Source organism: Odocoileus virginianus, chromosome 28 (genome assembly GCF_023699985.2).
Source record: "Odocoileus virginianus isolate 20LAN1187 ecotype Illinois chromosome 28, Ovbor_1.2, whole genome shotgun sequence".
Lineage (NCBI taxonomy): Eukaryota > Metazoa > Chordata > Mammalia > Artiodactyla > Cervidae > Odocoileus > Odocoileus virginianus.
Genome location: NC_069701.1, coordinates 32,963,204 through 32,989,991, shown reverse-complemented (window position 1 = coordinate 32,989,991; position 26,788 = coordinate 32,963,204). Strand labels below are relative to the sequence as shown.

Here is a 26,788-nt window from a genome sequence, read left to right as displayed (position 1 = left end):
AGGCACAAAGAGAGTCTCACATAGCCCAGAGAAGAGGCAGTGTGGCTCTTAACCTCTAGACCATGATATTCAGTGAGTGGCTGCTCTGGGCTTACCCTTGTGCTAGGTTCTGTGTTCATATTCTCTTCTCAAATATATGGATCCTGTGTGCAAAGAATCTTTATAATATTTGTCTGAGTTTTGTATTGATTTTGTGTCATTGAACTCTTTATTTGAAATAAAGGTGATTTAATACATTCATAAAGCCATGAGATTAAACTCGAACTCCTTCACAAGACTTTCAAGAGATATACATCAGTATATCATTAAAGATGGATGACTGATTCCTTTTTTTATTTGGAAAATATGAAATACAGTTATGTTCCAGGAAAACTTTGATGGGGCTTTACAGACAGGCTGATTCTGGGCAGACTATTAGAAGAGGTGATGATGTCACAAACCTACTGGCCAATTAGCAGAACACAGCTCTCCTTGAGAACTAAGATCCAAAATGCCTTGGGCCTGATTTGGTCCAGAATTCAAAAGCCTAGAGCTCTAGGATGAGTGCACTGGAAGGTCCTCTGCCCATTGAGGCCCAGACTGAGACTGGACTTGCTCAAGGTCCCTTGAGCATGCATGGGCTGGTCCAGCATTCTTCTCCAGCTGGGGCACTGCTTTGACCTAAGCAGTACTGACCCTCCAGAAAGTATTCCCTTTTTGTCCTCCCCTGCCCTCCCCACCCCCAGGGCAGGCGACATCCTACCTTCTTTGGTGATGGTGATGGGGACCTCTTGATAGTTTTCCATCCCTGCCGGGGTGGTGGTGGGTGAGTGCTGGTGGTTTACCACAGAGGGGAGGGCTGAGAGGGAGAGGCAGAGATTCTGCAAGTCACTTTTTGTGCCTTTCCAGTCTTCCTGGTTCTGTTCTGATAGAGACACTTCCCTCCCCACCTTCCCTGCCCCCATATGCCCCTAAACACACACACACACAATGAGGTCCTCCCGTGGACCACTTCTGAGGGGCATGCTGGGAAAATCCTTCCCATCAGGAGGTGCTTCTTGGGACCAGGGATGGGTGGCCATTGCTGGATCACTTTCAGTCTTGCTGGCGACCCCCACGGCTCACGTCCCCCTGGGAAGACTGCGCCTCAGGTCTGCTTGTTTTCATCCCTGGGTCTTTCCTGTGGCTCCCAGGACTCTGCACCTACCGTATTTTCCTTTAATTCTCAAGAGGATGATGGCTATGAATACGAGTGAGACCAGAAGGAGAACTCCCAGAATGATGCAGGGGATGAGGAGCATTAGTTCTCGAGGTTCCCAGTCCTTTGTTTTCACCATCACAGACGATTCTGGAAGAAAGAACCCCAAATCAGGGAGAAAGAGGAATGGACATGGACTTCTCCTTGTCTATCTCACCTCTCCTTCCTCTCTGCACCTGACCCACTTCCCTTTCGGACCTCTCCTCTTCCCCCCTTCTTTTTTTTTTCCCAATTTTCCCATCTGCTTTTATGTGCCTGGTATATAGTGTGTGTTCAGTCATGTCTGACTCTTTGTGACCCCCTGGACTATAGTCCACCAGGCTCCTTGGTCCATGGGATTTTTTAGGCAAGAATACTGGAGTGGGTTGCTATCTCCTCCTCCAGGGGATCTTCCCAAGTGAAGTTGCTCAGTTGTGGCCAACTCATTGTGACCCCATGGACTGTAGCCCGCCAGACTCCTCCGTCCATGGGTTTCTCCAGGCAAGAATACTGGAGTGGGTTACCATTTCCTTCTCCAGGGGATCTTCCCAACCCAGGGATCGAACCCGAGTCTCCTGAACTGCAGGCAGACTCTATCATCTGAGCCACCAGGGGCCCCCAGGATCTTCCTACCCCAGAGATCAAACCTGCATCTCCTGCGTCTCCAACATTGGCAGGCAGATTCTTTATCACTGCACCACCTGGGAAGCCCGTCTAGTATATAGTAGGTGCCTGAGAAATGCATACTGAATGAGTCATTGAATGAAACTTTCTCCTGGCCACCAGCCCACATGGATCTGTCTCTGCTCAATAATCACTGAGCACCCACAACGTGCCAGGCACTAGACCTGGGGAGACAAATAGGACAGCAGTGTCACAGGCCTTGAGGGTCTCTGTCTCTGTCTAATGGGAAGATGGATGGACAAGCTGACTCAGTCCAATTCAGTGAGATGCCTGCTGTGATGAAGGTACGGACAGGTGTGCATCCCTCCAAGGGACACTGATTCTCTGTGGGTTAGACCAGGGCTGGATTCCCAGAGAAGGTGGCTCTGAGCCTCTGCAGGCTGGGAACAGATCATCAGGAGAGAGGGAGATCTCCTTCCCTTGGCCCAGATGCAACCCCCCTACTGGAGCTGCACTCCCTGAGGGCAGGGGTGAGGGTCAGAACCCCAGACCTTCCAGCCCTGAAGCCCTGGTGTGACTGCTGGCCTTCCCCTCCCTCCCGACCCCACCCCTGCTGAAAATAACGCAGAGCAGAGAATGGATGGAGGCCACAGTGAAACCCTCACCCTCATCACCCATGCTCCTGCTCAGTGCAGAAGGCCTGGGGTATGCAGACTTCAGGGCTGGAGGAAGGGAGGTGACAGTAACATGGGAGGCTGGGGGGATGAGCTCACCCAGGCCCCCTGACTCGCAGCAGTGTCTGCTCCCCCTAGGAGGATCACCCATCTTCCCATCCTCACTTTTTGCCCTCTTCTTGAAAATGGAGCAGTTTGGGCCAGCGTGGGAACTGGATTTATCAGCAGAAAGAAGGTGCAAGGGAAAGACTAGGCTGGGGGTCTGGGGGAGACCTGTGAACATGAGCCAAGAGGGTCAGAGGCTGAAGGAGGGGCTGCTGGATCACAGGCTGGAGTGTGATCCTTGGAGAATAGGTCTCCATAAGTGCTTTGCTCCTCTGAGGGCAGCGTGGTCCCCTACCCCAATCTCAGGAATTAAAAGTGTGAGAGGGTATGTTTAGGGGTCCTGACAGGAGTTCACCCTAAAGCTTTTCATTTCCACTCTGTGCCCTCATCCATCGCTAGGTTCTCTGGCAGGACTTGGTGGCCTTCTGTCCCCTCCCCACGCTACCCACTGCCTCTGGAGAGGATCTGAAAGAGGGAGCCAGGAGCAGAGGGAGGGGTAAGCCTATGAATGAGGACTGACCCCTGTGCTTATCCTGGGGCTTCCAAGGGGCTCCACGCCTGGACTGAATCAATAAACAAGAATAACTGATGCCCAGGCAATGCTTACTGTGTCCTGAGCCCTGTTGTGACGTGTGCTCTTCACCGGAGACTCACAGCAACAATGCTAGGTGAGAAGTACTGTGATTCTCATCCTCATTTTGTAGTCTAGGATCTGAGGCTCAGAGAGGTTAAGAATTGCCCAGCATCACATAACTAGCAAGAGGTACAGCTGAGGGTTGGACCCCAGAAGTTGATTCCCGAGATGGCTAAGCTACACACAGCTGGAGGACAGACCAAGTGTATTCGGAGTTCAGAGCCTCAGATGCAGGTTCCAGGCAACAGTGGCAGGCTGCCAACCCACCCTCTGAGCCTGAGCTGCTTCTTCTGTGTAAGGGTCGAGGGAAGACCTCCCCAGGGGGCTGCTGGGAGGATTAAAGGGTTGGGAAATAATGACTGTAAAGCCCTGGCCAGTGCCCAGAACATTATAAACACACTGGCTGCTACCCTCGGTGTCCCCACTCTCTGGCTGGTGTCAGATCAGCTCTGACTCTCTCCAACTCTATCCTCCTGCCCTACACCAGCTCACGGAGAGTGGGAAGAGGATTCCTGTCCATGGAATGGTCAGGATTCAGGGAACTGTGGAGCTGACATGCAGAGGCAGGTGAGTGAGCAGAGCACAGAACATCCAGAGAGCCCAAGGACAGTTGGGGAATCAAGTTCATTGTCTGGAGGTGGGGGATAGGGGACAGACCATCAGACCCCTTTCTCAGACACACACACACACACACACACACACACACACACACCATGCATGCATGCACCCAAGCTTCTGAAAAACTGCCCCCAGGGATACTCACCCACAGTGACCGGCTGACCACTTGCAGGGACTTCAGTAGTGGACAGATTGAGCAGACTCCGGGCACCTGTTAGAAAGCACCGCTCATTCACTCAGCACAAGCACCCAAGCACCTGGGTGGCTGGGCTTTGTGCTAGAAAGTGGACAGGACAGACAAGTGGCCTAAAACTGGGGGCGTGTTCCCACCGGGGCACATGGCTGAGTCCCACACTCCACAATAAAGAGGATCTGATGGATTAAAGGCAAGGATGATTCTTTGGTTAAAATAAAGGGCTAATGAAAGAATTAGCCTTTCCTTCTGTATAACCTGCTAGAGAACACAAATATTTCCATCTTGTATTGAATTTGTTCTTCACACCTGCCTCAGGAAGTCTCATCATTATCATAATCATTTGACTGGTAAGGGAGGGGGCTTACAACATTCCATAGTGGATATTGTCTGATTTCCTAGCTACTCTGTGAAGTGCCTGGTATCAACATCTGCATATTCATGAATGAAGCCTCCCAGCTGGTAATTAGCAGAGCCGGAATTCATAGCCTGATGTCTGAACTCCACAGAGATGCTGACACTGTATTTGTTCAAGTCTAATGCTTTTGCTTCTTCACATTTTAACACCTCGGAAATAGGGGTGGTAATATCAATCAATTCAATTGATGGCACATCAAGAGTTTATTTTGGCAGCATTTTTGTCCCAGATGGTGCATAAAAGAATAACAGTGTGAAAGTGAAAGTTGTTCAGTCGCGTCCAACTCTTTGCGACCCCATGGACTAGTCCCTGGAATTCTCCAGGCCACAATACTGGAGTGGGTAGCCATTCCCTTCTCCAGGGGATCTTCCCAACCCAGGGATCAAACCTAGGTCTCCCGCATCGCAGGCAAATTCTTTATCAGCTGAGCCACAAGGGAAGCCCAAGAATACTGGAGTAGGTAGCCTGTCCCTTATCCAGTGGATCTTTCTGACTCAGGAATCAAACCAGGGTCTCCTGCATTGCAGGATTCTTTACCAGCTGAGCTACCAGGGAAACCCAATAATAGTGTGACTTATGATCAATGCCATCTTAGACTCGGTGAAACCCAATTCATAGAGCAGGTAGGAGGCTTTGCTGAAATACATACCAAGTCCCTAGGAATGCCTGGCATCTGATTAGGGCTCCAGACACTGTGACTAATATTATTAGTGTCTTCTAATTTATTTTTATGGTGATCACCAGCCCTAGAATGGCAAATTGGTTTCACTTCCTGAGCCAACTCCAGTCACTAGGGAACACTGCTTCATATATAATAATGCCTTAATAAAGATTGGATTCATGATTCCAGGGCTGTGTCAAGGATCTGGGTAAAAGAATACCCTGGTCAATACCATGTACCCTGGGCATGGTGAGGGCCACGGTCCCTCTTATGCCAGTATTTGCCATTCCTGATCTAGCCCAAGCTCTAGTCCTTGGGCTACAAGTTCTTAGGCTGTGGATTCAGATGGAGTTCCAGGGGATGGGGGAGTGGAGTGGGGAGGAGGAGGAGGGGTACCTGAGCAGAGGACCCTGGCTGCCTGGGACTGTCTGCAGAGGTTGGAGTTGTTGAACCGCCAGAAGCATTTGGAGAGGGTGGACTCCCTTCCCTTGCATGAGTAGTACATCTTGCCCGACAAGGAGTGGGGCAGCCCCTTGGGCACCCGGGCCACGGTCCCACAGCCCAAGTCCTGGCAGAGCACGTTGGCCTCTGAGTCGTACCACTCACTGTCACACACTGTGCTCCAGACCCCTCGGAAGTACACCTCCACCTGCCCCTCGCAGGGGTCAGTGCCCCCGGTCAGGCGCCAGGACTGGTGCTCTGCAGGGGGTGGGGGAGGTCAGAGTCAGGTCAGGATCCTTTGGGTGGAAACCCCCAGCAGCCCTGACCTACGGATGCAGACTCCCCAGAGCCAAGGGGTCTCCAGATGCTTTCCCTTCTGCCTCTGCACGCCCCTCTCGTCTGCCCCATCTGCTCTGGCTGACCCTGTGCCGTCTACATCTCTGCTGCTTAAAGCGTGGTCCAAGGACCAGCAACTTCAGTATCCCCTGGGACCCTATTAGAAATGCAGACTTTAAAGCCCTGCCTCAGACCTACTGATTCAGAATATACCTTGGACAAGATCGCTCTTGCCTCTCCATTCTCGGGCACAAGAAGAGAAGCCCTGGCTGAACCAGAACTTCCAGCCCTCATCGGGGGGCTGCTGACGACCTCCTCAGGACCTCCCTGCCTCCAGTTCCCCTTGCTGCACTGAACCAGGTGACCAACTCTCGCTCAGGAAGAGCCTCATCTCTAACGTCACCCACTCCAGGAGGAGGGCAGGTTTCACCCTCCAGCTCTGCACTGTCTGCTGCCTCTTAACTCCACCTGGCTGCCTTTCTTAGGTCATGTGCCACTCTCTCTCCTGGATTATGTTTGTTTGGGTCTCACCTTCCCTTTGGACTGGGACCTCCCGCGGGCAGGGTGGGTCTCTCCAGCACTCATGGAGGCCCAGCAGGCCTACAGTGAGTCCTGGATGACCCTGGTTCAGCATCGCCCACTCACCTGAACACACCACTCCAGCGTCCTCCTTGTGGCCACAATACCCATTTCCGGGCAGCCCCGGGCAGTCCCACAGGTAAGTCTCCAACCCGCTGCAGTTCACTTGGTCCCGGTGGATGCGTCCTTGGCCAGGGGCAAAGTGCAAGCCGGGCAGGGCCTGGACGGCCCAGCCGCAGCCCAGCTGCCGGCACACCACGTGAGCATCCTCCAGGTCCCACGTGTCGTCACACACCGAACCCCACTGGCCATGCTCCAGCATCTCCACTCGGCCCTCGCATGGGCTGCCACCACCCACCAATTTCAAATCGCGTTTTCCTGGGGATGGGAGGAGAAGGGGTTTGGGGATGGGAGGAAAGAGGGAGAGGAAGGGAAGGGGTGAGAGGATCGTCTGTCGGGACTGGGCATGGGATGGTTTCCCGGGGTTGTAGACCCAGTGAGAGGGGTTCGAGAAGACTGCCTGTCAAGGCTGGGGACCTCGGGTTGGGGAACCAGCGGGAGGGGCTAGTAGCCTGGTGGGCGGTATTGAGGAATCTCCTCTCTGGGCCCCGGGCTAGTGGGTGGGGCTAGAGGCCCGGTGGGCGGGGCCTGAAAAACAGGTCTGGGGCCTGGGGAGCCTAAGAGCTAAGAGATGCTGGGAACCTGGCGTGTTTAATGTACTAGGGGCCTGGGGCCCTGCTGGCGCCGCAGGTGCGGGAACCAGTTGTATTTGCGTCGCTGGTGGGTGGGATTTCAGTTCAGAGGGCTATGCTTGGGCCCCAGGGGCCAGAACTGAGGACAGAAGGGAGGGGCAGAGGCCGAAGGTCTGAGAGGTGGGACGGGCAAGGGGCCTGGTGGCAGGTGCGGGTTGGTCCGCTCGTACCTGTACAGCTGACCTGGGCCGGCCACTCTTCGCTGCGGCAGCCGCGCTCCACCACCTTGCAGCTCAGCCATTCGGGGCGACTGCACTGGACCGCAGGGGCCAGGACCCACGTGGTATTCGGCGCCCAGCTGGCGTTCCCCGCGGCTGCCCCGGGCGGTGGCTCCGGGGTCTGTAGGACCGGCAGTTCCAGCGGGTGAGCCTGGCCGCAGTCCAGCCAGCTGCACAGGGCGTGGGAAGTATCGAGCTCCCAGAGCACCCCGCACACGGGCTGCCACGACTGCCTGAACCAGATCTCCACTGTCCCGTCGCAGTGGCTGCTCCCATTCACCAGACGGACCTGGAGTCGCTCCCCTGAAAGCGCCAGACACCACCTGAACCTCGGCAGATGCTGATGCTGCCGACCCAGGGATGGAAATGGGGGCGGGGGGGGGGGGGGTGAGGGGAGTGGCCGAGGGCGCTACCAAGGATCTGCTGCGTGACCTTGGGCGGTCCCCTACCCGCTCTGGGCCTCAGCCTTCCTGTCTGCAAAATGGGGGCTGGGCTGACTCCTCCCCTGACCCTTTGGTCCTCCTTAGCATCAGGAGAGGGTAGGGCCGAAGGTGATTAGAGGTTAAGATGAGTTAGCCCTGGGGTGTCCAGTCCCCACAAACTCTTCTCTCTTGCCTCCGCCTCCAGAGTCACTTTGTGTGAAAGGAGGTTGTGGACTCAGAGACACCCCCATCCCTCCTCCCCTCCCCCACCCCCACCTCCTCCCGGTACTATGGGGGCCATATTTCCCCTCCCAGGCTCCTCCACTATTTTGAGGGTACTACCAAGGAGGATGCGATCATGACCCCGGAGCCTTGAAGGATGGACATGGGGTCGATGATGGGGTTAAAGATGGGCCATTTCAGTGGATGGTGATTCCCTCTTCCCCAGAGATGCCTCCTGTTTCTGCCCAGGGTTGCACAAAACTTTGCACGGAGTAGATCCTTAAACATCTGTTGAGTTAAACAAGGACCCATCTGATGGAACCCCACTACCCCTACCAAGAGTCCTTTAGCTTGTTCTCAACAAATCCTCTTTAAATGCTCACTGAATACTTTGCCCACATGTGCATGATTTTTGATCAATAGCCTCTCAAAGACAGTAGCACTAAGATCTCAAAGTGAATCTAGGGGTGGAACTTTAGGCATTGGGTCAGGAAGGAGAAGTGTTGTCTGAAGTTAGGGAACCTCCCTGGTACCATAAAAACCCCCCATTTCCCTTTTCCATCACACCAGTAGACTACCTGCTTGGTCTCAGAAAACTGCCTATGAGCCCAGTAAGATCGTTCCTCACCTGGCTCCAAGGTCTGGCTCTCTGCACTGGTGGTGTTGGGCTGGTCAGATGGGGTCAGAGGTGGGTGACCTGAAATTAACCAGCAACAGCTGTGGTGGGTGAGTGAACTCTGGCCTGGGGAGGGCACACAGGTGAACGGCAGGGGCACTCACTGGAGCCTGCAGTGTCTACATGGGGCCTCTGCTAAGACAGGGCCCTCAACTTGTGGGCATTTACCTCCTTCAGGGCACGGAAATTCTCAGCACCCCCCCACTTCATCTATTATTGTGCACACATGCTCAGAAATCAGAAGAGAGAGCAGAAAGGAACAACTGTGGCTTTGGGGCCAGACCCACTCACTGGCTGAGTGACCACAGAGGGGTTACTCACTGCTCTCGGCCAGAGTCCCAATTCATTTACAGTAACACTTAAGAAAGTATTGTAAGGCTAAAAGGAGACAATACCAATAAAATACTTCACAAATATAAGTAGCTCGAAAATGGGAGTTATTATTAGGAAAAACACTTTTGGCTTGAAAAATTCGTTTGAGAAATTCATACCAGACTTTAGGGAAGTTGGCACATCCTAGACTGAGAGGACTACGAAGTACCTTCACACACTGATAAACTAACATTTGCCGAGGGCTGACTATATGCCAGGTCTTTGCATACAGTATTTCATTTTCCTTCAATAAGACAGTGAGGTAGGTATTAGCATCCACTTTTAAGAAATTAGAGAAGGGAAGCCCAGAAAATAGAAATCAGTTGTCTGTGCCAGACTGTCAATTTGTTCCTTCAGAACCTCTGTCCACTTTGCCCTGAGAGGCTGACCTGTTTGGACTAAATCAGCATCTCGTAGGGCCTTTGGGATTCTGTTGGGCTAAGCCAGTGGGGAGCCTCCCAGAGAGAGGAGGGAGGGAAGAAGTGAAGCCGTGAAGTCGTGGTGTTATCCTCCTGACTTCCTGCTCGTGCGATCCCTTGGGTAGCCTGACCCTTCATCTGAAGGTCATTGCTTATCTCCAGGGGCTCACCTCTGCTGACTTTCTCCTTCTGGATCTCACTTACTGCTCTATGGTCTTGTCTCCTCTGGCTAAGGGTGGTGACAGCTCAGCTGCTCCAAGCACCTGGTTATCACATTATTCTTTCCAAATAAGACCCCTTCAAACTCCTATTTTGAAGGTACCACCTGTTTCCTGTTGGGATGCTGGCTGATACATGGCCTGAAGCCACCCAGCTAGCAAGTGGCAGAGCCAGGATCTGAGCTGTCTTCAAGGAATGGGCTCCATGCTAGGCAGGGATATTCTGCTTTGCAGAAGCATGAAGGGGGGATATGGTTGGGACTGTGTGCTTACTAAGGAACTCCTCTATGGGTCCAGGTTCTCCTGCCCTTAGTTTGGAGCCCTTGATGTCTAGGCAGAAAGACATATGCCCACTGCCAGGCCAAGGTAGGTAAGAGTCAGTGAGCCTCCTCCATCTCTTTCTGCTCTGTTATGGCCGAATTAGAGATCCTGGATTCCAGATTCAACCACAGGATGGAGAGGGATATTGACCCACTTTGAATTTTGTGTAAGTGAGGCTTTTTAGTGTTAAGCCACTTAGCGACTCAACAACTAAATGAAGGTTTTTGAGATATATTTATTATCACAGCCTAGCCCGGCCTGGCCTGAATGATACAAGAGCTGAAGATTCAGGCATGACTGCTACACAATCTCGGCCTCATCTGAGACTATCCCATGGACTCACTCCTGGATGAGCATACACACCTGTGCACATGCGCGCGTGCGCACACACACACATATGCATGCACGTACCTGTAGACACAGCTTCCCTACAAACATCGGACAAGGCTACTCCATCACTCAGACAGAAAATAATCAGACCTTTAATTGCCTGTTCTCACCAACTCCCTGGTTGACTGCCTAGCCTGACCTCCTGAGGGTGAAATGACTCAGAATTCAGAGCACAGACTCTGCAGCTAATATCATAGTCGGAGCAAGAATTCAGATGCCCTCAAGTTAGAATTTCAGAATCTCAGTTCCCACAGCAATGGTCCCAGCACGCCAGTATAATTGTTATTTCTGTGTGTGCTGGGAAAGGGGGGAGGGGTTGGGGGAATTGGAATGCTGGCTGCAGTGCTCGTGTGTGTGATTGCGGTGTGTGTGTGTATGTGTGTATGTGGTTGTGGCAGTATGTGTACCCTGATGTGTATGTCTTTGCATGTATATATGAGTGTGTATGAGGCTGTAACTGTATGTGTGTATTAGGGGGGCTCTAGCTCACTTCTGTACACCTCTCTGTGGGTCTGAGAAAATATTTCTCATACATAAAGGCACACATGTTTTCAACTAGATCAGAAAACCCTGGAGGGCAGGGCCAAAGTCTGGGTCAACCCCATATCCCCCAGGGTACCCAACACAGTGTTTGTTGATTGACTGACTGAGTGAAACAGTGAGCAGGGGGTGTCAATTCCAAGGACAACTGTTGCCAAGGCAGTTTACTGATATCAGCGATACTCGATTTGTTTTCTGTGTCACGGGCATTTTCCTGTCCCTTATCCCAAGAAGTGATGCTGACTTTTGTGTTTGGACTTCTGTGCTGCAGAAACAAAAGTAGACATTACCTCTCAGCCTCCTTCCATCCAGGCCTCAGTTCACAGAGGGCCCAATGCAGGATCCTCACTTCCCAGACCTTGTTTCTGCCTATGTTTCACATTTTTCCATAAATTTGATTCACATTTTTGCTGCAATAAATTCATCTGAAAAGGAACCTTTACCCTGTCTTGAGAATTCACTTTACAATGCAAAGATGCCCGAATGTAAAAATATTCATTACAGTTTTTTGAACAGCAAACAATTGGAAGAAGTGAATGCCAATGTGTTGGGAAAATTGCAGAATAAATATGGTCTATTTACATCATGACATCTTATGCAGTCTTTGTAAAGAATAAAATAGACTTATACCATTTGGAGGGATTTCCATGGGAATTGGTATGATCATGTGAACATGGAGGAACGTATGGAAGAACACAGACCAGGTTATGAAAATGGGTAAATTAGAAAGGTGAGTGGAAATTCCCTGGTGGTGCAGTGGTTAGAACTCAGCACTTCTGCTGCCAAGGGCATGAGTTCAATCCCTGCTGAGGGAACTAAGATCCCACAAGCCGGGTGGCCTGTGCATCAGAGGGCCCTGCACTTAGAAAAGTCTTGGACTTGGTCTAATGCTCTGTCGTCTCCATCTCAAAATTCTTAACAATTTTGAAGCATAAGGTACTGCATTTTCATATTGCACTTGGCCCTGCAAATTATGCTGCTGGTCTTGCGAGTGGGAGAAGAGAAGAGGGAGAGAAAAAAGAAACAAGTGATGAAAGAAAGAGAAAAAAGGCTACACTTCAAAAAATCATGTATATAGATGATTGTACATGATTTTATATAGACTCCATCTATATGAGATTAGGTACAGAGGTAGGTATGCAGAAAAATTAGAAAATATAACAATATAAATGGGTATTTTGTACTGCTTGCCTAAAACAGAAAGGAATTGTAAAAATAAGTACACTAAAAATAAATCCACATTAGGGACTCCCCTGGTGGTCCAGTGGTTAATGCTCCATGCTTCCAATGCAGAATGTGTGGGTTTGATCGCTGGGCAGGGAATTAAGATCCCACATGCTGCACGGTGTGGCCAAAAAATAAAAATTAATAAAGACATATTCTCCCCCCATAAACAAAAATAAAGTCACATTATAAATGTTGAAAGACACATCATCATCAAATAGAGACTCTTTGAGGAGATCAGCAAGAATGACAGAGCACTGAAAATAAAATAATTGAAAACTTTTCTTGCTAAGTAGCTCAGGGTTATTTAATGCTCAGTTCATTTACCACCTGAAACTCTCCCGTGTGTGTGTGTTAATTGTTCAGTCATGTCCAGCTCTTTGTGACCCCGTGGACTGTAGCCCATCAGGCTCTCTGTCCACGGGGATTCTCCAGGCAAGAATATTGGAGTGGGTTGCCATTCCCTTTTCCAGGGGATCTTCCCAACCCAGGGATCAAACCCAGGTCTCCTGCATTGCAGACAGATTCTTTACTCTCTGAGCCATCAGGGATGCCTCAGTTGTTGTGTATACCCAGAAAACTGTCTTGAGTTAAGCCCACATTCTGGAAACTTATGGACCAAGAGGGATAAGGAAAGGAAGGGAGGGTTTCCCAGTGAGAGAGGAAAGAAGCTGAGAGAGCTACCCCCGGCCCAGGAAGGTGGCAGCTTTTTTAGGCTGGTCCCAAGCAGAGTGGGGCAGGATGTTGCCTGGGGTGGCAAGAGGAAGATGCCAGGGGAGGATGAAGTGAAGGAGACGGAGGACAGGGAAAATGAAAGCACTGCAGAGCCACCTTTCCTGGAGCCCAAGAAAATGGGCCACTTCTCCCTTTCCTGGGTCACCCAGGCCTGTGGGATTCCCCCTTGGCTTCCGGGAAATGAGAGACACAGGGAGGGAGGAGGTACAGACACTAAAGGAAAGTGGGGTGTTTTCCCAGCCGATGCCCCAGCTGGCCAGCCCAGTGTCAGAACAAGGCCTGCGGGGAGAGTTTCAGGTCCCTGTAGGGGCTGGGGGAATGCAGGCCTGGTCACACCCGCACACCCACGTAGGGGAGTGAGATAAACACCAGCTACTGTAGCTGAGGGAACCTGCAGCCCCGGCCCCACCGATGCCTCGAGTAACAGGTAGGTGCATGGTAGATGCACACCGAGTGGATGATGGATGGAGAGATGCTGTGGAGACACAAAAGCATGGTGGAGAGGGGCTACAAAATGTACACGAGGACTTTCCTGGTGATTCAGTGACTAAGATTCCAAGCTCCCAATGCAGGGAAACCAGGTTCGATTCCTGGTCAGGGAGCTAGATCTCACAAGCTATAACCTGGTGCAGCCAAATAAATATTTTTTTAAAAAAAGAAGAACCAGCGTGGAAGGTGATTTTTGCTGAAAGCATATCTTTCTTTCTTTGATATCAATGTAAAGTGTTTGTGAGCACATGTGTCAACAGCCTTAAAAATAAAAAAACAAACCAGGCCCTTCTGATCCAGTAATTCCACTTCTGAGAACTGTTCCTAAAGAAATGATCAGGAATACACAGCAGTAAGCAGCCAGAAGTCAGAAATTGGAACGTTCTCAATTCTTTTTTTCCAGCTGAGCCCTGTTTGTAACCATGTGACTCGGGCAAATCATTGACCTCACTGAGCCTCAGCGGCCCTTCTGTGTAACAGGAGCAAGTACTCACAGGGTGGGCTTGCCTCGAGGATTAAGGGAGGCAATGTCCCCAGGGAGCTCAGTGCCTTGGAGCACCTTGAGCTGTGGCCCTACTAAGGAAAAAGCTTGATGCTATGTAGTTTCTAATAGTAAATATAGCAACAACAACCACAAAACCCCAACCGGAGACCACTCATTTGTCTAGAAGGAAAGGGGAGTTTGGGTAGGAAAACACAAAATGTAAAAAATATTTGCAAAAAAAAAGTAACCAAGAGTTTTTAAGGACATGTTGCTAGGTTAAGTGATCAATTTAAGCAGAGAAAGATCAAAGGCAGGAGGAGAAGGAGACGACAGAAGACAAGATGATTAGATGACATCACCGACTCAATGGACATGAGTTTGAGCAAGCTCCGGGAGATGCTGAAAGACAGAGAAGACTGGGGTGCTGCAGTCCATGGGGTTGCAGAGAGTTGGACACGACTGAGGGACTGAACAACAACAAGCAGGATACACAGTTCTCTCTCCCCTCCAGTGCCCGCCCCGCCCTTGGCTTTAGGCTTCTGAAGGTCTTCCAAATTCAGCTCTCTCGTATAGCCACTCATTGCACCCTGGGCTTTTCCTCTGTGACCCCAGCCAACAGGCAAGTCTGTACTCTGTTTGTGAGCAGTTTCATTGCCGTCAGTCCTATGAGAGTCTAAGAGCCCCATGTGTACCCCAAGGCCCACAGACCCCAGTGCAGTGTTCTCCCCAGCTGTTGCTCCAGGGCACTGCTGGGGAAAGGGCAGAGTGCCCACCTCTCCAGGACTGGGACCAGGCCCCTGGGGCTGCAGTGCCCACAAACTTTGGGAGCAGTGTAGGCCTGATGGCCTGGACACCACCATGAATCATGTTCATGCAAACCCACTTTTGTTACCTGAGAAAGGTGATGAAGACTAGTTGACCCCAGGATGGCTTGCCTCCTAGGTTCGAGGTGGGGGCCCAGATATTCACAGAGGGCAGCACTGATTCAGAGAGTGGTCCAGAAACATCCAACTGACCCCTGGCCCTGAGATTCACTGGGTGGGCACTGGACTGCCATTCCCAGTTTGCAGACGGACATTTGGGAAACAACCAGATGGGCATCTAGTGTTCTACTTCCAACCTACACTGAGGAGAGTCATTGCCCGTCTCAGGGATCTCAAGTTCAAAGGGTAGGGAATAAGGGAAGGACATTGTGGTTCTTCCAATTGCTCCGATGGGGAAAGTGGAGGCCCTAAGACATGCCGAGTACCCACTACAATCTCCAGGCACAGCTCAATGATACAGCTGACATTTATTCACTACTTTTACACATTAATCCTTTTAAAAATACTTTAGATGAATTAACTGATTAAATTCTCATAAAGAGTCCACAAAGTAGGGAAACCACGGAGCAAAAAATTTAGTAGTAATTTGCCCAAGATGACACAGCTAGAAAATAGCAAAGCTAGGATTCTAACCTATAGAGTCGGACACAACAGCAACTGAGTGACTGAACAAGGATTCAAACCCAGGCTGACTGTTTCAAGAACCCACACTCTTAGCCAGTCTACTCCACTGGACTGGAATCCAGCATCTTGCTTTCTGGTTCAGTGACCATGCCGAGGGTGAGGGGCAGAGATCTCTGACCACTCGAATGGGCTTCCAAACTCCTCCCAACTCTGCCATGCTCAGCCAGCCCTGAACTCAGATAGCCCATCCCCAAAGGTGATATATCCCATTGTCTCCCACATGTCTAGCAGTTAGGATTCCTGGTTTTGACCTAGGTGGCCCGGGTTCGACTCCCAGTGGGAGAGTACCACCCTTTTGGAAAAGGAAATGGCAACCCAGTCTGGTATTCTTGCCTTGAAAATCCTGTGAACAGAGGAGCCTGGCGGGCTACAGTCCATGGAGTCACAAAAGAGAGACGACTGAGCGACTAAACAGCAAACGTGATACAACTCAGCACCGAGTCAAGCCTCAGGGACCAAGTCCTACAAGGGCCCTGACTGTAAAGATGCGCAGAAGGGAGGAAACTGTCCTTTCCCAGGGCAGGAGCCTCTGGGATGGCTTTTGTCCCCTGGCCCCACAACAACGGCAAGGTCTGGCAGCCCAGCCACGATCATCCCCACCCCGTCTCCACCCGCTCGCCACACAGCCTGGCTCCAGAGTCACCTGAACTCCCTCGTCTCAGTTCTGAGGCCAGAAGAGAACTGGGTTGGAAAAGAAGAGCCGATCAATGACTAATATGCCCAGGGAGTTTAGGGGGAGGAGCCTGAGCCAGAGAGTGTGGAATTCCAGTGAATGGTTTTTTTTGTTTTAGAAGAGTCCCTTGAGGTTGTTGATGGACAGCAATTATTTTTGTTCTTTGTTTTTAAAGTTTAATACTAGATTTATTTACTAATAGCTAAGAAACGCTATGACAAACCTAGACAGTATATTAAAAAGCAGACACATCACTTTGCCGACAAAGATCTGTATAGTCAAAGCTATGGTTTTTCCAGCAGTCCTGTACAGGTGTGAGAGTTGGACCATAAAGAAGGCTGAGTGCTTAAGAATTGATGCTTTCGAATTGTGGTGCTGGAGAAGCCTCTTGAGAGTCCCTTGGACTGCAAGAAGATCAAATCGGTCAATCCTAAAGGAAATTAACCCTGAATATTCCCTGGAAAGACTAATGCTGAAGCTGAAGGGCCAATACTTTGGCCACCTGATGCAAAGAACCGACTCATTGGAAAAGACCCTGATGCTGGGAAAGACTGAGGGCAAGAGGAGAAGGGGGCAACAGAGGATGAGATGGCTGGATGGCATCACTGACTCAACGGACATGAGTTTGAGCAAACTCAGTGAGATAGTGAGGGACAGGGAAGCCTGACGTGCTGCAGTCCATGGGGTCGCAGAGTTGGACATGACTTAGGGCCTGACAACAACAATGATCCTTAGTGGAACAGTAAACCTCTAAAATGCTTTGTTTTCTTTTATAATCTTTATTTTAGGGACTTTCCTGGTAGGGCTTCCCAGGTAGCGCTAGTGGTAAAGAACCCACCTACTGATGCAGGAGACATAAGAGATATGGGTTCAGTCCCTGGGTGGGGAAGATGCCCTGGAGGAGGGCATGGCAATCCAATCCCATTTTCTTGCCTGGAGAATCCCCTGGGCAGAGAAGCCTGGTGGGCTACAGTCCATGGGGGTTTCACAGAATTTCACACAACTGTAGCACGCATGCACACACATATATGTATCTATTCTTTTTCAAATCCTTTTCCCATTTAGATTATTAGAATATTGAGCAGAGTTCCCTGTGCTACACAGTAGGCCCTTGGTGGTTATTTGTTTTAATTTTTCTCTTAAAATATGGTTTTAATGTCTAAAATACTATTTGCATATATATATTTGATATCCAGTGTTGGACATTTGTTTTCAACATTTTCTTGTTATAATTAATATTGACAGAATTGCACATTCTTAATTATTTATGTAGAATAAGTCCTAGAAAGGGAATTATTGAATCAAAAGTAATACCCGTTTTTTAAGCTTTGTTACATATTCCTCAGTTGCTTTCCAGAAAGTTGCATCAGCTATCTCAGCAGCAAGATTTGAGAATGCCCGTTTCCTGTACCTGCTCCAACATCAGGTATTATCATTTCTCAAATGCCGTTACCTGAAGCAGGTCACCCTCAGCTCCCATCTGGATGACTTATAGCAGTCTCTCAGTGGACCCCAGCCATCATGCTCCCCACCCGTATCAATTCTCCATAGTCTCCCCAGACTGATTCTTCTAATGTTCCTTCTTAAATTCCATGGCCCACAGAATGAGACCTAAGTGCCCTCATCGCCCATGAGGTTCTTCATGTCTCTTTGGGGGTTTCTTTAATCATCTCATCATCCCCTTCTGTGCCCCGAACATACTGAACACGTTTCTGCTTTAGAAAGAGTCATTCACATTCTCTCTCCCTCTGTCTTTGTCTTTCCCCCTCCTTCACTTTGCAGTCTCTGCATATGCAACTTCCTCAGGTTGGAACACTTTCCCCTGTTCTCTGGCCAACTGCCTCCTCTTCCATCTAAGCATTTGGGCTTCTTCTTTTTTCTTTTTCCTTTCTTTTTTTTATTGGAGGCGAATTGCTTTACAATGTTGTGGTGGTCTCTGCCGAACATCAAGAACTACTCATAGTCACATATATATATATATCCCCTTTCCCTTGCGCCTCCCTCCCCCTCCAGTCCTCACCTCTAGGCCATCACAGGGTACTGGGCTGGGCTCCCTGTGTTATACAGCAGCTTTCTGCTAGTTCTCGATTTTACACATGACAGTGTATATATATCAGCGCTACTTTCTCAACTTGTCCTACCCTCTCCTTCCCCGCTAGCAGTGTGTACATGTCAACCCTAAACTCGATGGAAGGCAATTGTTAACTGGAAAGAAAGCCCAGAGGGGCAATAATTCCATTAAAATTGAAGGAAGCATAGCTGGTTCACACAATTAATGTATGACTTGATTCAGAGGGAAGAGCTGTGCCCCATCTTTGAAGGGACTTGGAGAGGTTAGGCTGAGTTTATCACAGAGACCGAGGCTGTCCTGGGGGCTCAGTTGGACAGTATGGCTCACAGCTTCCAGAGGTGACCAACATCCATGACTACAGTGAACAGACCAAGCGGCACCCACTGGGGCCTTTCTAAACCCAGCGAGATGAGGCTGAATTCCCTTCCCCCCAGCTCCCTGGAAAAAGACAAAGTCAGCAACTTGGTGTCTTAAATGTATTTAACTTATTTTACAAGAATTTTTGTTTGTTCCTTCTCATTCTCTCTCACTATACCTAGGAAGGGCTTAGGGACACAAGGAAAACAAAAGGCACAGGCTATGGATTGAATATTTGTGTCTTCCTAAAAATTAATATGTTGAAGCCCTAATCTCCACTGTGATGGTATGAGGAAGTGGGGCTTTGAGAGATAACTTGGGTGAGATGAGCTTATGAGCGTGGGGCCCTCATGATGGAGAAAAAAAGCGAGAGACCGAAGATCTCTTTACCCTGTGAGAGTATAGCAAGAAGGCGGCCGTCTGCAAACCAGGAAGAGGACCCTTACCAGACACTGAAGCTGCTAGCACCTTGATCTTGGACTTCTTAGCCTCCATAACCATGTGAAACAAATGTTTGTTGTTTAAGCCACAAACATTTAAACCGCCCAATCTGTGGTATTTTGCTGTAGCAGCCCAAGCTAAGACAGCACATGACTGACAGAGCAAGGTGATGGCAAAGGTTTCAACGGTCCCAGACCCGAAGGTCCTCAGTCACCTGGGTCAAAGAAATTAACCTTTTTACCTGTCTTTTGTCACCATATTGTACAAGCCAGGATGCTCACCTGCCTGACATCCTCCCTTCATGCCAGACTGAATTCCCCCGCTTTCCATCACCAAACCCAGGGGAAGTGAAGGACAACAACTCACAATCTGCATTGAGAGGAAGCTCAAAGATTAGATCAAGCAACACCACTGGCTTTGGGGTACATTCAGTTCCTGGAACTCCTCCTCTTTCTCTCATGCTCAAGAAAGTGAGGGCGTGTGAGCGACGTTATCCTGAAAGCTGAGAAATGAGTCTATTGCTGGTCTGCATTCAGTTCCATTAACATGTGCCGAACTCGGACCATGTGCAAGGCCTGGGGCAGGCATTAGGGAGGAAAGAGTGAATGGGATGATCCTGGGAGTGGCAGAGTCCACAGCCTCCCTAACACCGATGCATCTTCCTCACAGTTAGCACTCAAGAAATTCTTTTTTCAGGTTCCAACACATTCATTGTCTTGTAGCAACACAGTTACTAGTAGCTAGCTACTAGTGGAACAGTTACTAATAAAAGAACAGACATTTTATCAGACACACAGGTATTTGATATGAACACAAAAATGAACACAAAAACGTTCAACATCATGAGTCATTGTGCTGTACTGTGCTCAGTCACTCAGTTGTGTCCCACTCTTTGTGACCCCATGGACTGTAGCCCTCCACTTTCCTCTGTTCACGGGGATTCTCCAGGCCAGAATACTGGAATGGGTTGTCATGCTCTCCTCCAGGGGATCTTCCCAACCCAGGGATTGAAGCCAGGTCTCCCACATTGCAGGCAGATTCTTTACCAACTGAGCCACCAGGGAAGCCCAAGAATACTGTAGTGCATAGCCGATCCCTTCTCCAGGGAACTTTCCAACCCAGGAATTGAACCAGGGTCTCCTGCGTCTTAGGTAGATTCTTTACCAGCTGAGCTACCCAGAAAGCCCCATGAATCATTAAGGAAATGCAATCAGGAGCTGGTGAGCTACGTCTCCACACTTTTAAAACAGGCAATATTCAAAATACTGATCATACAAACCAAGTACTGGTGAGGAATACAGGGGAACTGGAATTCTCCCAAGGTGTTGCTAGGAATGCAAATGGGTACAGTCATTTATTTTATGAAACCACATGCTCATATAAAGAGTTTTACGTATATGTTCATAGTAAGCTTATCTATAATAACCAAACAAGAAACAAACAGGAAGTTATTTTTTCATGACTTAGAGTGGGGACCTTGGGAACAGACAGAATAGCGATCTGAACCCATCTCTGTCAATCACCAGCTATGCAGCCTTGGGAAAGTCTCTGGGCTCTGTTAGATGGGTTTTAACCTGGAGCTGGGCATAATACATGGGCCACATCGGATTGCTTTGAGGAGTGCATGGATGGCATATGTAACATGTTTAGGACTGGTACAGCTGCCATTACATCCCCCATTCTGAAGCTTTGATCCACTTTTTCCTGTTCAGTCCTGAATGGACATGGAAGGGCAGCTGGTCACTGACTATCTTTATGTTCATCCCAGGCATAAAGATGGGTCCGAGGGTGCCTCAGTTTTCTCTGCAAAGGGACAATTCCAGTTTCCCCCAAACTTCCTTCTTTCCTCCTGCCTCCCCATCTTTCTTAGGAAGCTTAGCAGAGCTGCCTCACACTCACAACTCACTATTCCCTTCCCCACCTCTACAAACATGTCATCCAGCATTCCTAGATATGAGATGGGGACTGCAGTTTCCATGGTAACGAGTTCCTTTAAAAGCAAAGGCTCTGTGGTCTTGGCCACAAGGCTTGCTCAGGCTCCCATGCCAGGCGATACCTTCCCTGCATCTACCAGATGGTAGATGGGACACCAGAGAACATAGAGGATTATGAAAAAAAAAATAAAATAAAAATCCCAAGGCATAACAGGAAGGATATGGCTCCATCTGAGCCCAGCAGGCCAGAGACACTGGCCTTTTACTAACTGCATCTTCTTGATCCCCTGCTAAGAATTCAGACCATGGCAAGAGGAGGACATCCAATTTCCTCCTCTAAATTTCAATTCAGTCGGTCTTGGATGGGGTCCTAGAATCTGGTTTGGGTAGAACCATCTACTGGGTTTTTGGCGGCAGAAAGGGCACTGGATTGGAACTGAACAAACTTGGGTTTGAAAACCAGCTTCTTGCTTATTATGAAAACCTTGGGCGAATCTCTTCATATGCCCAGCTTGCCTCCCTCACCTCACAGGTAATAAAAACCTCACAGGACTGAAACAAGATCACACAAACTCCAATACCTTGGCCCCAGTAAGTAGCCAAGAAGACCTGCAGAATCAACAAGCACAATGTATGTGTGTGATAGATGTGTGTGTGCAAGTGTGCAATTAGTGGTAAAAGCAGAGTATAAATAAAATACAAAGGGTGAGGGCTTTCCTGGCTGTCCAGTGGTTAAGAATCTGCCTTGCAATGCAAGGGACACTGGTTCAATCCCTGGTTTGAGAAGATTCCACATGCCGCAGAGCAACTAAGCCTGTGAGCCACAACTACTGAGGCCCGTGCACCAAGAGTCTTTGCTTCAAAACAAGAGAAACCACCGCAATGAGAAGCTTGTGCACCACAATGAAGAGTAGCTCCCGCTCACCACAACTAAAGAAAGCCTGAGTGCAGCAACAAAGACCTACCACAGTCAAAAAATAAATTAATTAAAATTAAAAAGTCTTTTTTAAAAATATACAGAATGATCACATTCTTATAACTATAATGTGTAGAGAAAATGGCCAATGAAACCTCATAGAATTGAAGATGCTGATAGTCTTGACTACAAAACGATACCTTTCTATTTATAGCTTAGAAAAGTATTCGCTGACATGTTCACACACAGACATGCACAGGGATTTTTACCACAGCACTGCTTGTAATCAGAGAAAATTAGAAGTAATCTAACAGCTCATGAGCAAGAAATCATTAAAGAAACTGTGCTATATTTATAGAACAAATTGTTTCATTAAAAAAGTGAACTAGATCTATATCTACCCACTTGGATAGATCTTTGAAATGTATTCTGAGCAAGAGAAGTAAGTTGTAGAACAATATGTCCAATATGATACCGTGTATAGAAAATATGGAGGACGTACTATCTATCTGGTATTGATACATTTTTGTGTAATAAAAGTATAAAACATGGAAAAGAAGGGACACACCACACTTTGGAGCATGAGTGTTCTGGGGAGGGAGGGATAAGAAAATATTTCAACTGCATCTGTGTGGTTTTCTTCCTTATTAAAATAGATCTGAGAAAATATGGCAAAAATGTCAGCATTTCTTCAGTCTGGGTGGTAGGAATGCCTAGGGGTTGTGGAAACACTGTCAGTGCACTTCCGTGTGTTCGCAATATTTCTCTCTAACAAAATGTCTGGTGGTGGTGGTTTAGTCACTAAGTCATGTCCAACTCTTGCGAGCCAGGCTCCTCTGTCCATGGGATTCTCCAAGCAAGAATACTGGAGTAGGTTGCCATTCCTAGAAGATTCTATAACAGAGTAATAACAACAGCTTTTATTATAGGTAGGTATTTTTCTTTGTATTCCTGAAGTTGCTAAATTCTGTAATGAATGATGAAAATTCTGTAATGAAATGATGAATTCTGTAATGAAATGATGAATTCTGTAATGAAATGATGAAAATGAAAGCAACACTTTTTAAAAATGACAACATATGTGAAAAAGCTTTGTAAATTGCTTGAATCATATCCGTGCCCCTGCCAATGAGTGTTGTGTGCTTACATGGGTGTTTTTTTAAATTCTTTTGTTTCATCATGATGTTCACAGAAAAGTACTATTATTCCCACTTTACAAATGGGGAAATTTAGGGTCCAAGAGAGGTGAAGGAACTTTCCAGAACCAGGGCTTATAAGAGGCAAAGCAGGATTGGAACCCAGACAGAGGGTTTTCTAGACTGCCTGCTCGGGAAGTTACTGCAGGAGAGCTGACCTTTGGGCCAGGCCCTGATGGTCAAGGGACATTTCATTAGGGCATATTTACTGAAACAAGAGCTTCATATATGTTGTCACACAGAACCCACATGAAAACCCTGTGAGGAGGTGCTATTATGAGACCCATTTTACCAACAAAGAGGCTCAGAGGAATTATTACTAATCCAAGGTCGCAGAGCTTGGCGATGACAGAGCCAGAATAGAAATCCAAGTTCGTTCTCCAGAGTCACCCTTTCCACTGTGCCAGGCAGCATCCTCAAGTGAGAGGAGAAGAGGGGCATTCTGGGTAGGTGGGCACAGCACGTGCAAAGGCCCAGAGGCACGACAGGGCCTGCCATGTTTAGCGAGAAACTCAGGTATGTGAAATGCAAGAATAAAATCCCCCAGAGCCCAGCCCTCTGTGCAAAGGGCAGGGTTGGGTTTCAGTGGAAGCTGAAACTCTGCTGGGTCATGCAGGATTTTCCAGGGGGCCGGTCCCCACCCACCGGCTCGCAGGAGTGACTCTGGGTCGAAGTTGCCGAGAGCTGCTGGAGCAGCAGTTTCTGGGTGAATGAAGCTTGTGTGTGGGCAAGGGGTGAAAATCCCCCCAACTCTCAAGGGGTGATGCTGACACCTTCCTGACATGGTCTAAAGCCCCCTTAAGAGAAGGGCGCCCTTAATGTCAGTATCTAGAAGCTGTTGGAAGTCACTGACACCCTTCCTAGGAAGGCAACACAGTCCTCAGCGGGAGGAACCTTGGGCTTGGAACAGAATGGGGACCAACCCTGGTCAGTATGTGCCCATCAGCCCCAAGGGGCCCCACCCCTCCCAACATCACCCACCTCCACTCCCTAAACAAATCCAGACCCAAATCCAGGTTCAGAGGGGAAGCTGAGAAGACATGGGGGAATGTTCAGCCTGGATCTCCAAGGCCATCTTGTGCCATTTAGCAGCTGAAGGCCGGCAGCGGTCAATGGCCACATGGCCAACCAGACCCATGAGTTCAAGTCCAGGAAATAAATTTGGGTTCCCTGGGTGGTGGTAGCATGTGTGTTTACCTGCTTTTACATACAGCACATTCTCTCTAATTACTTTCCGTTGGACCCACTGAAGTCTCAGTTTTCCAGATGAGAACTCAAACTGACTTGCTCAAGGTCACAGTCACTAAGAGGCAGAGCCCGAATTCAGCTCTGGTCTCTCTAAATTCAAGCCCACTTCTGGGCTGTGGGGCCTAGCATCACCCCACACTCCCCTTCATAAGTCTTGTCTAGGGAGCTTCCGAGGTGGCTCAAACTTCTTTCACGTTCTTGCTTATCCCAACCCTTAGTCAGGAAGGTGCCCTTCCTCCCTTCCTTTCTTTCCTCTTTTCATGCCTCCTTCTCTTCTCCCTCCCTCCTTCCCTCCCTTTCAGCCAGGCTCTGTACCAGGCCCCTCACCATGGTGGGGGAAACAGGTGTATTCATAGTTGATTATGATCAAGTAGAAGTGCTAGTCCGGGGCAAAAAATAGATGAGAGGGCATAACTTTGACAGGGACAGTTGAGAGGCGTCTTAGAGGATAAGCAGGAGTTCTCAAGGATGAGAATGTCATGGAGAGCAGGAGATATCCAAGTCTTTGCCAAACAACCTGGGGGGATCTAACATGTATCTTTCTGGAGGGTGAGAGGGCTTGGAGGCAAGGGCACGTGGGGCAGTGAACTTTCACTCTCCATGTCACCCTTTCTCCCCACCAGTGACCTGGCACCACGGGGCTTCCCCCATCCTTACTTGCAAAAGTGCTTGAGCCCTGACTTAAATGCTGAGAAGACATTGTTGCTTTCTCCGCCCCCGAACCCCAATGATGGGTAAGCTCTCTGGCCAGTGTCTCTCCCCATGGTGTCAAAAGAGGCCTTCAGGACTCCCCTGAGTGGTCCAGTGGCTGAATCCTCCTGCCAACGCAGGGGATGTGGGTACAACCCCTGGTCCAGGAAGATTCCACATGCCACTGGGCAACTAAACCTGTGAGCCACAGCTACTGAGCTGGTGCTCTAGAGCCCTCGAGCTGCAACTACTGAAGCTCACACACCCTAGAGCTCGTGCTCTGCAACAAGACGAACCGCTGCAATAAGAGGCCCACGCACCACAACTAGAGAGTATCCCTTGCTCACCACAACTAGAGAAAGCCTGTGCTCGGCAATGAAGACTCAGCGATGCCAGAAATAAACAAATTAATTTGAAAGGTAAAATAAAGAGGCCTTTAAACTGGGGCAACCAGAGAGTCAGCTGAATGTCTGGTCAGTGCCAAAGTATGCTGGACCCTTGGGAAGTTTTGTAGAGGTATAAGGTGGGCACCCCAGGCTCTAGCAACCAACACCCACTGCTTTGGTGTAAGTGTCTGGCTCAGCCAACTGACCTCCCAACCTATTCCCAGCTGCATCCCACCCTCCCAATCCACTCCACTGGCTGGCAGCTCTGTTTCTAAACTCCAGCGTCCTGGGGAGCAGAGAGGTCAAGAAGCCACCTCCACAGGGCCGGGGGCAGCACAGCAGGGTGGGAAGCAGGTAGTGCTGGTGGTGAAGAACCCACCTGCCAATGCTGGCAGACGTAAGAGACCCAGGCTCGATCCCTGGGTTGGGAAGATCCCCCGAAGGAGGACACAGCAGTCCACTCCAGTATTCTTGCCTGGAGAATTCCGTGGACAGAGGAGCCTGGCGGGCTGCAGATCACAGGGTCACAAAGACTTGGACACAACTGAAGCAACTGAATACACATGCACAGGCTTTGGAGTCGAATCTCATCTCTTCCTCTTAATACTAGGATCTGGATTTCTTTTCTTTTTCTTAAAAAGAAATTTTATTGGCATACAGTACTGACTTAAAATGTGGTGTTAATTTCAGGCATGCAGCAAAGTGAATCAGTTTTACGTGTACACATAGCCGCTCTTCCTTAACCTCTAGTATCCTCCATGACCTTTGTCCACAAAAGTGGTGACATTAACAGCCACCTCCTGGTGATGCTGGGAGACTGAAAGAGAAAATGACTGTCATGGGGCCTGACTCTTCTTTACTATTTGGCAACGTGCTTTATACAATCCTTTACTGCAATTCTGAAGCTCTCAGATACCACTGGGTTTTTCATAACTCTGTGAGTGGCCTTCCCGACCTGAAATGACGCAGGGTTGTTTCATGGTCTTTATTTATTCTGTAATGTGTGAAAAATCATATATTTTGCTGCAGAAATGTTAATGTACTTGGTTACAGGGGCTGCTCAGGCCCCTGAGACATTATATAACATATGCTAACACTTCACTTCAGAGAGCAAAAATTGGGATGCTGACATTCTAGTCATACTCATTTTCCTTCAGAGAGGTTCAGAAACTTGCCCAAGGTCACAGAGGAGGTGGTGGAGCTTAAGAGCAAATGCTGGTCTCTGAGACCCCAGAATTCACACTCTCACAGCCATTCTGATAAATATTCATCAGAACCAACACGGTGCCCCTCAGCGCACCCAGCTCCATCCTGATGAGACTAAACACCCACCACGCCCCAGAGCCTCACACAGTCCCTCTCCGAGAACGAAAGGCCATGTTGTGTG

At 49.0% G+C, this 26,788-nt stretch overlaps 1 protein-coding gene across 6 annotated transcripts in view; it reads right to left on the bottom strand.

The window, feature by feature from the left end:
• Positions 1-26,788, bottom strand: part of CD6 (CD6 molecule) — a 44,532-nt gene that overhangs the window by 4,748 nt on the left and 12,996 nt on the right. For 5 of the 6 annotated variants that reach the window (XM_070457426.1, XM_070457423.1, XM_070457422.1 and 2 more), the window contains exons 2-8: positions 8,742-8,810; positions 7,422-7,772; positions 6,566-6,877; positions 5,540-5,842; positions 4,017-4,082; positions 1,187-1,327; positions 743-838 (exon numbers count right to left, since the gene is read on the bottom strand). In XM_070457426.1, the coding sequence (XP_070313527.1) occupies positions 743-838; positions 1,187-1,327; positions 4,017-4,082; positions 5,540-5,842; positions 6,566-6,877; positions 7,422-7,772; positions 8,742-8,810 (1,338 nt within the window). The remainder of the gene's footprint in view (positions 1-742; positions 839-1,186; positions 1,328-4,016; positions 4,083-5,539; positions 5,843-6,565; positions 6,878-7,421; positions 7,773-8,741; positions 8,811-26,788) is intronic. The other variant, XM_070457428.1, reaches the window with a different exon arrangement.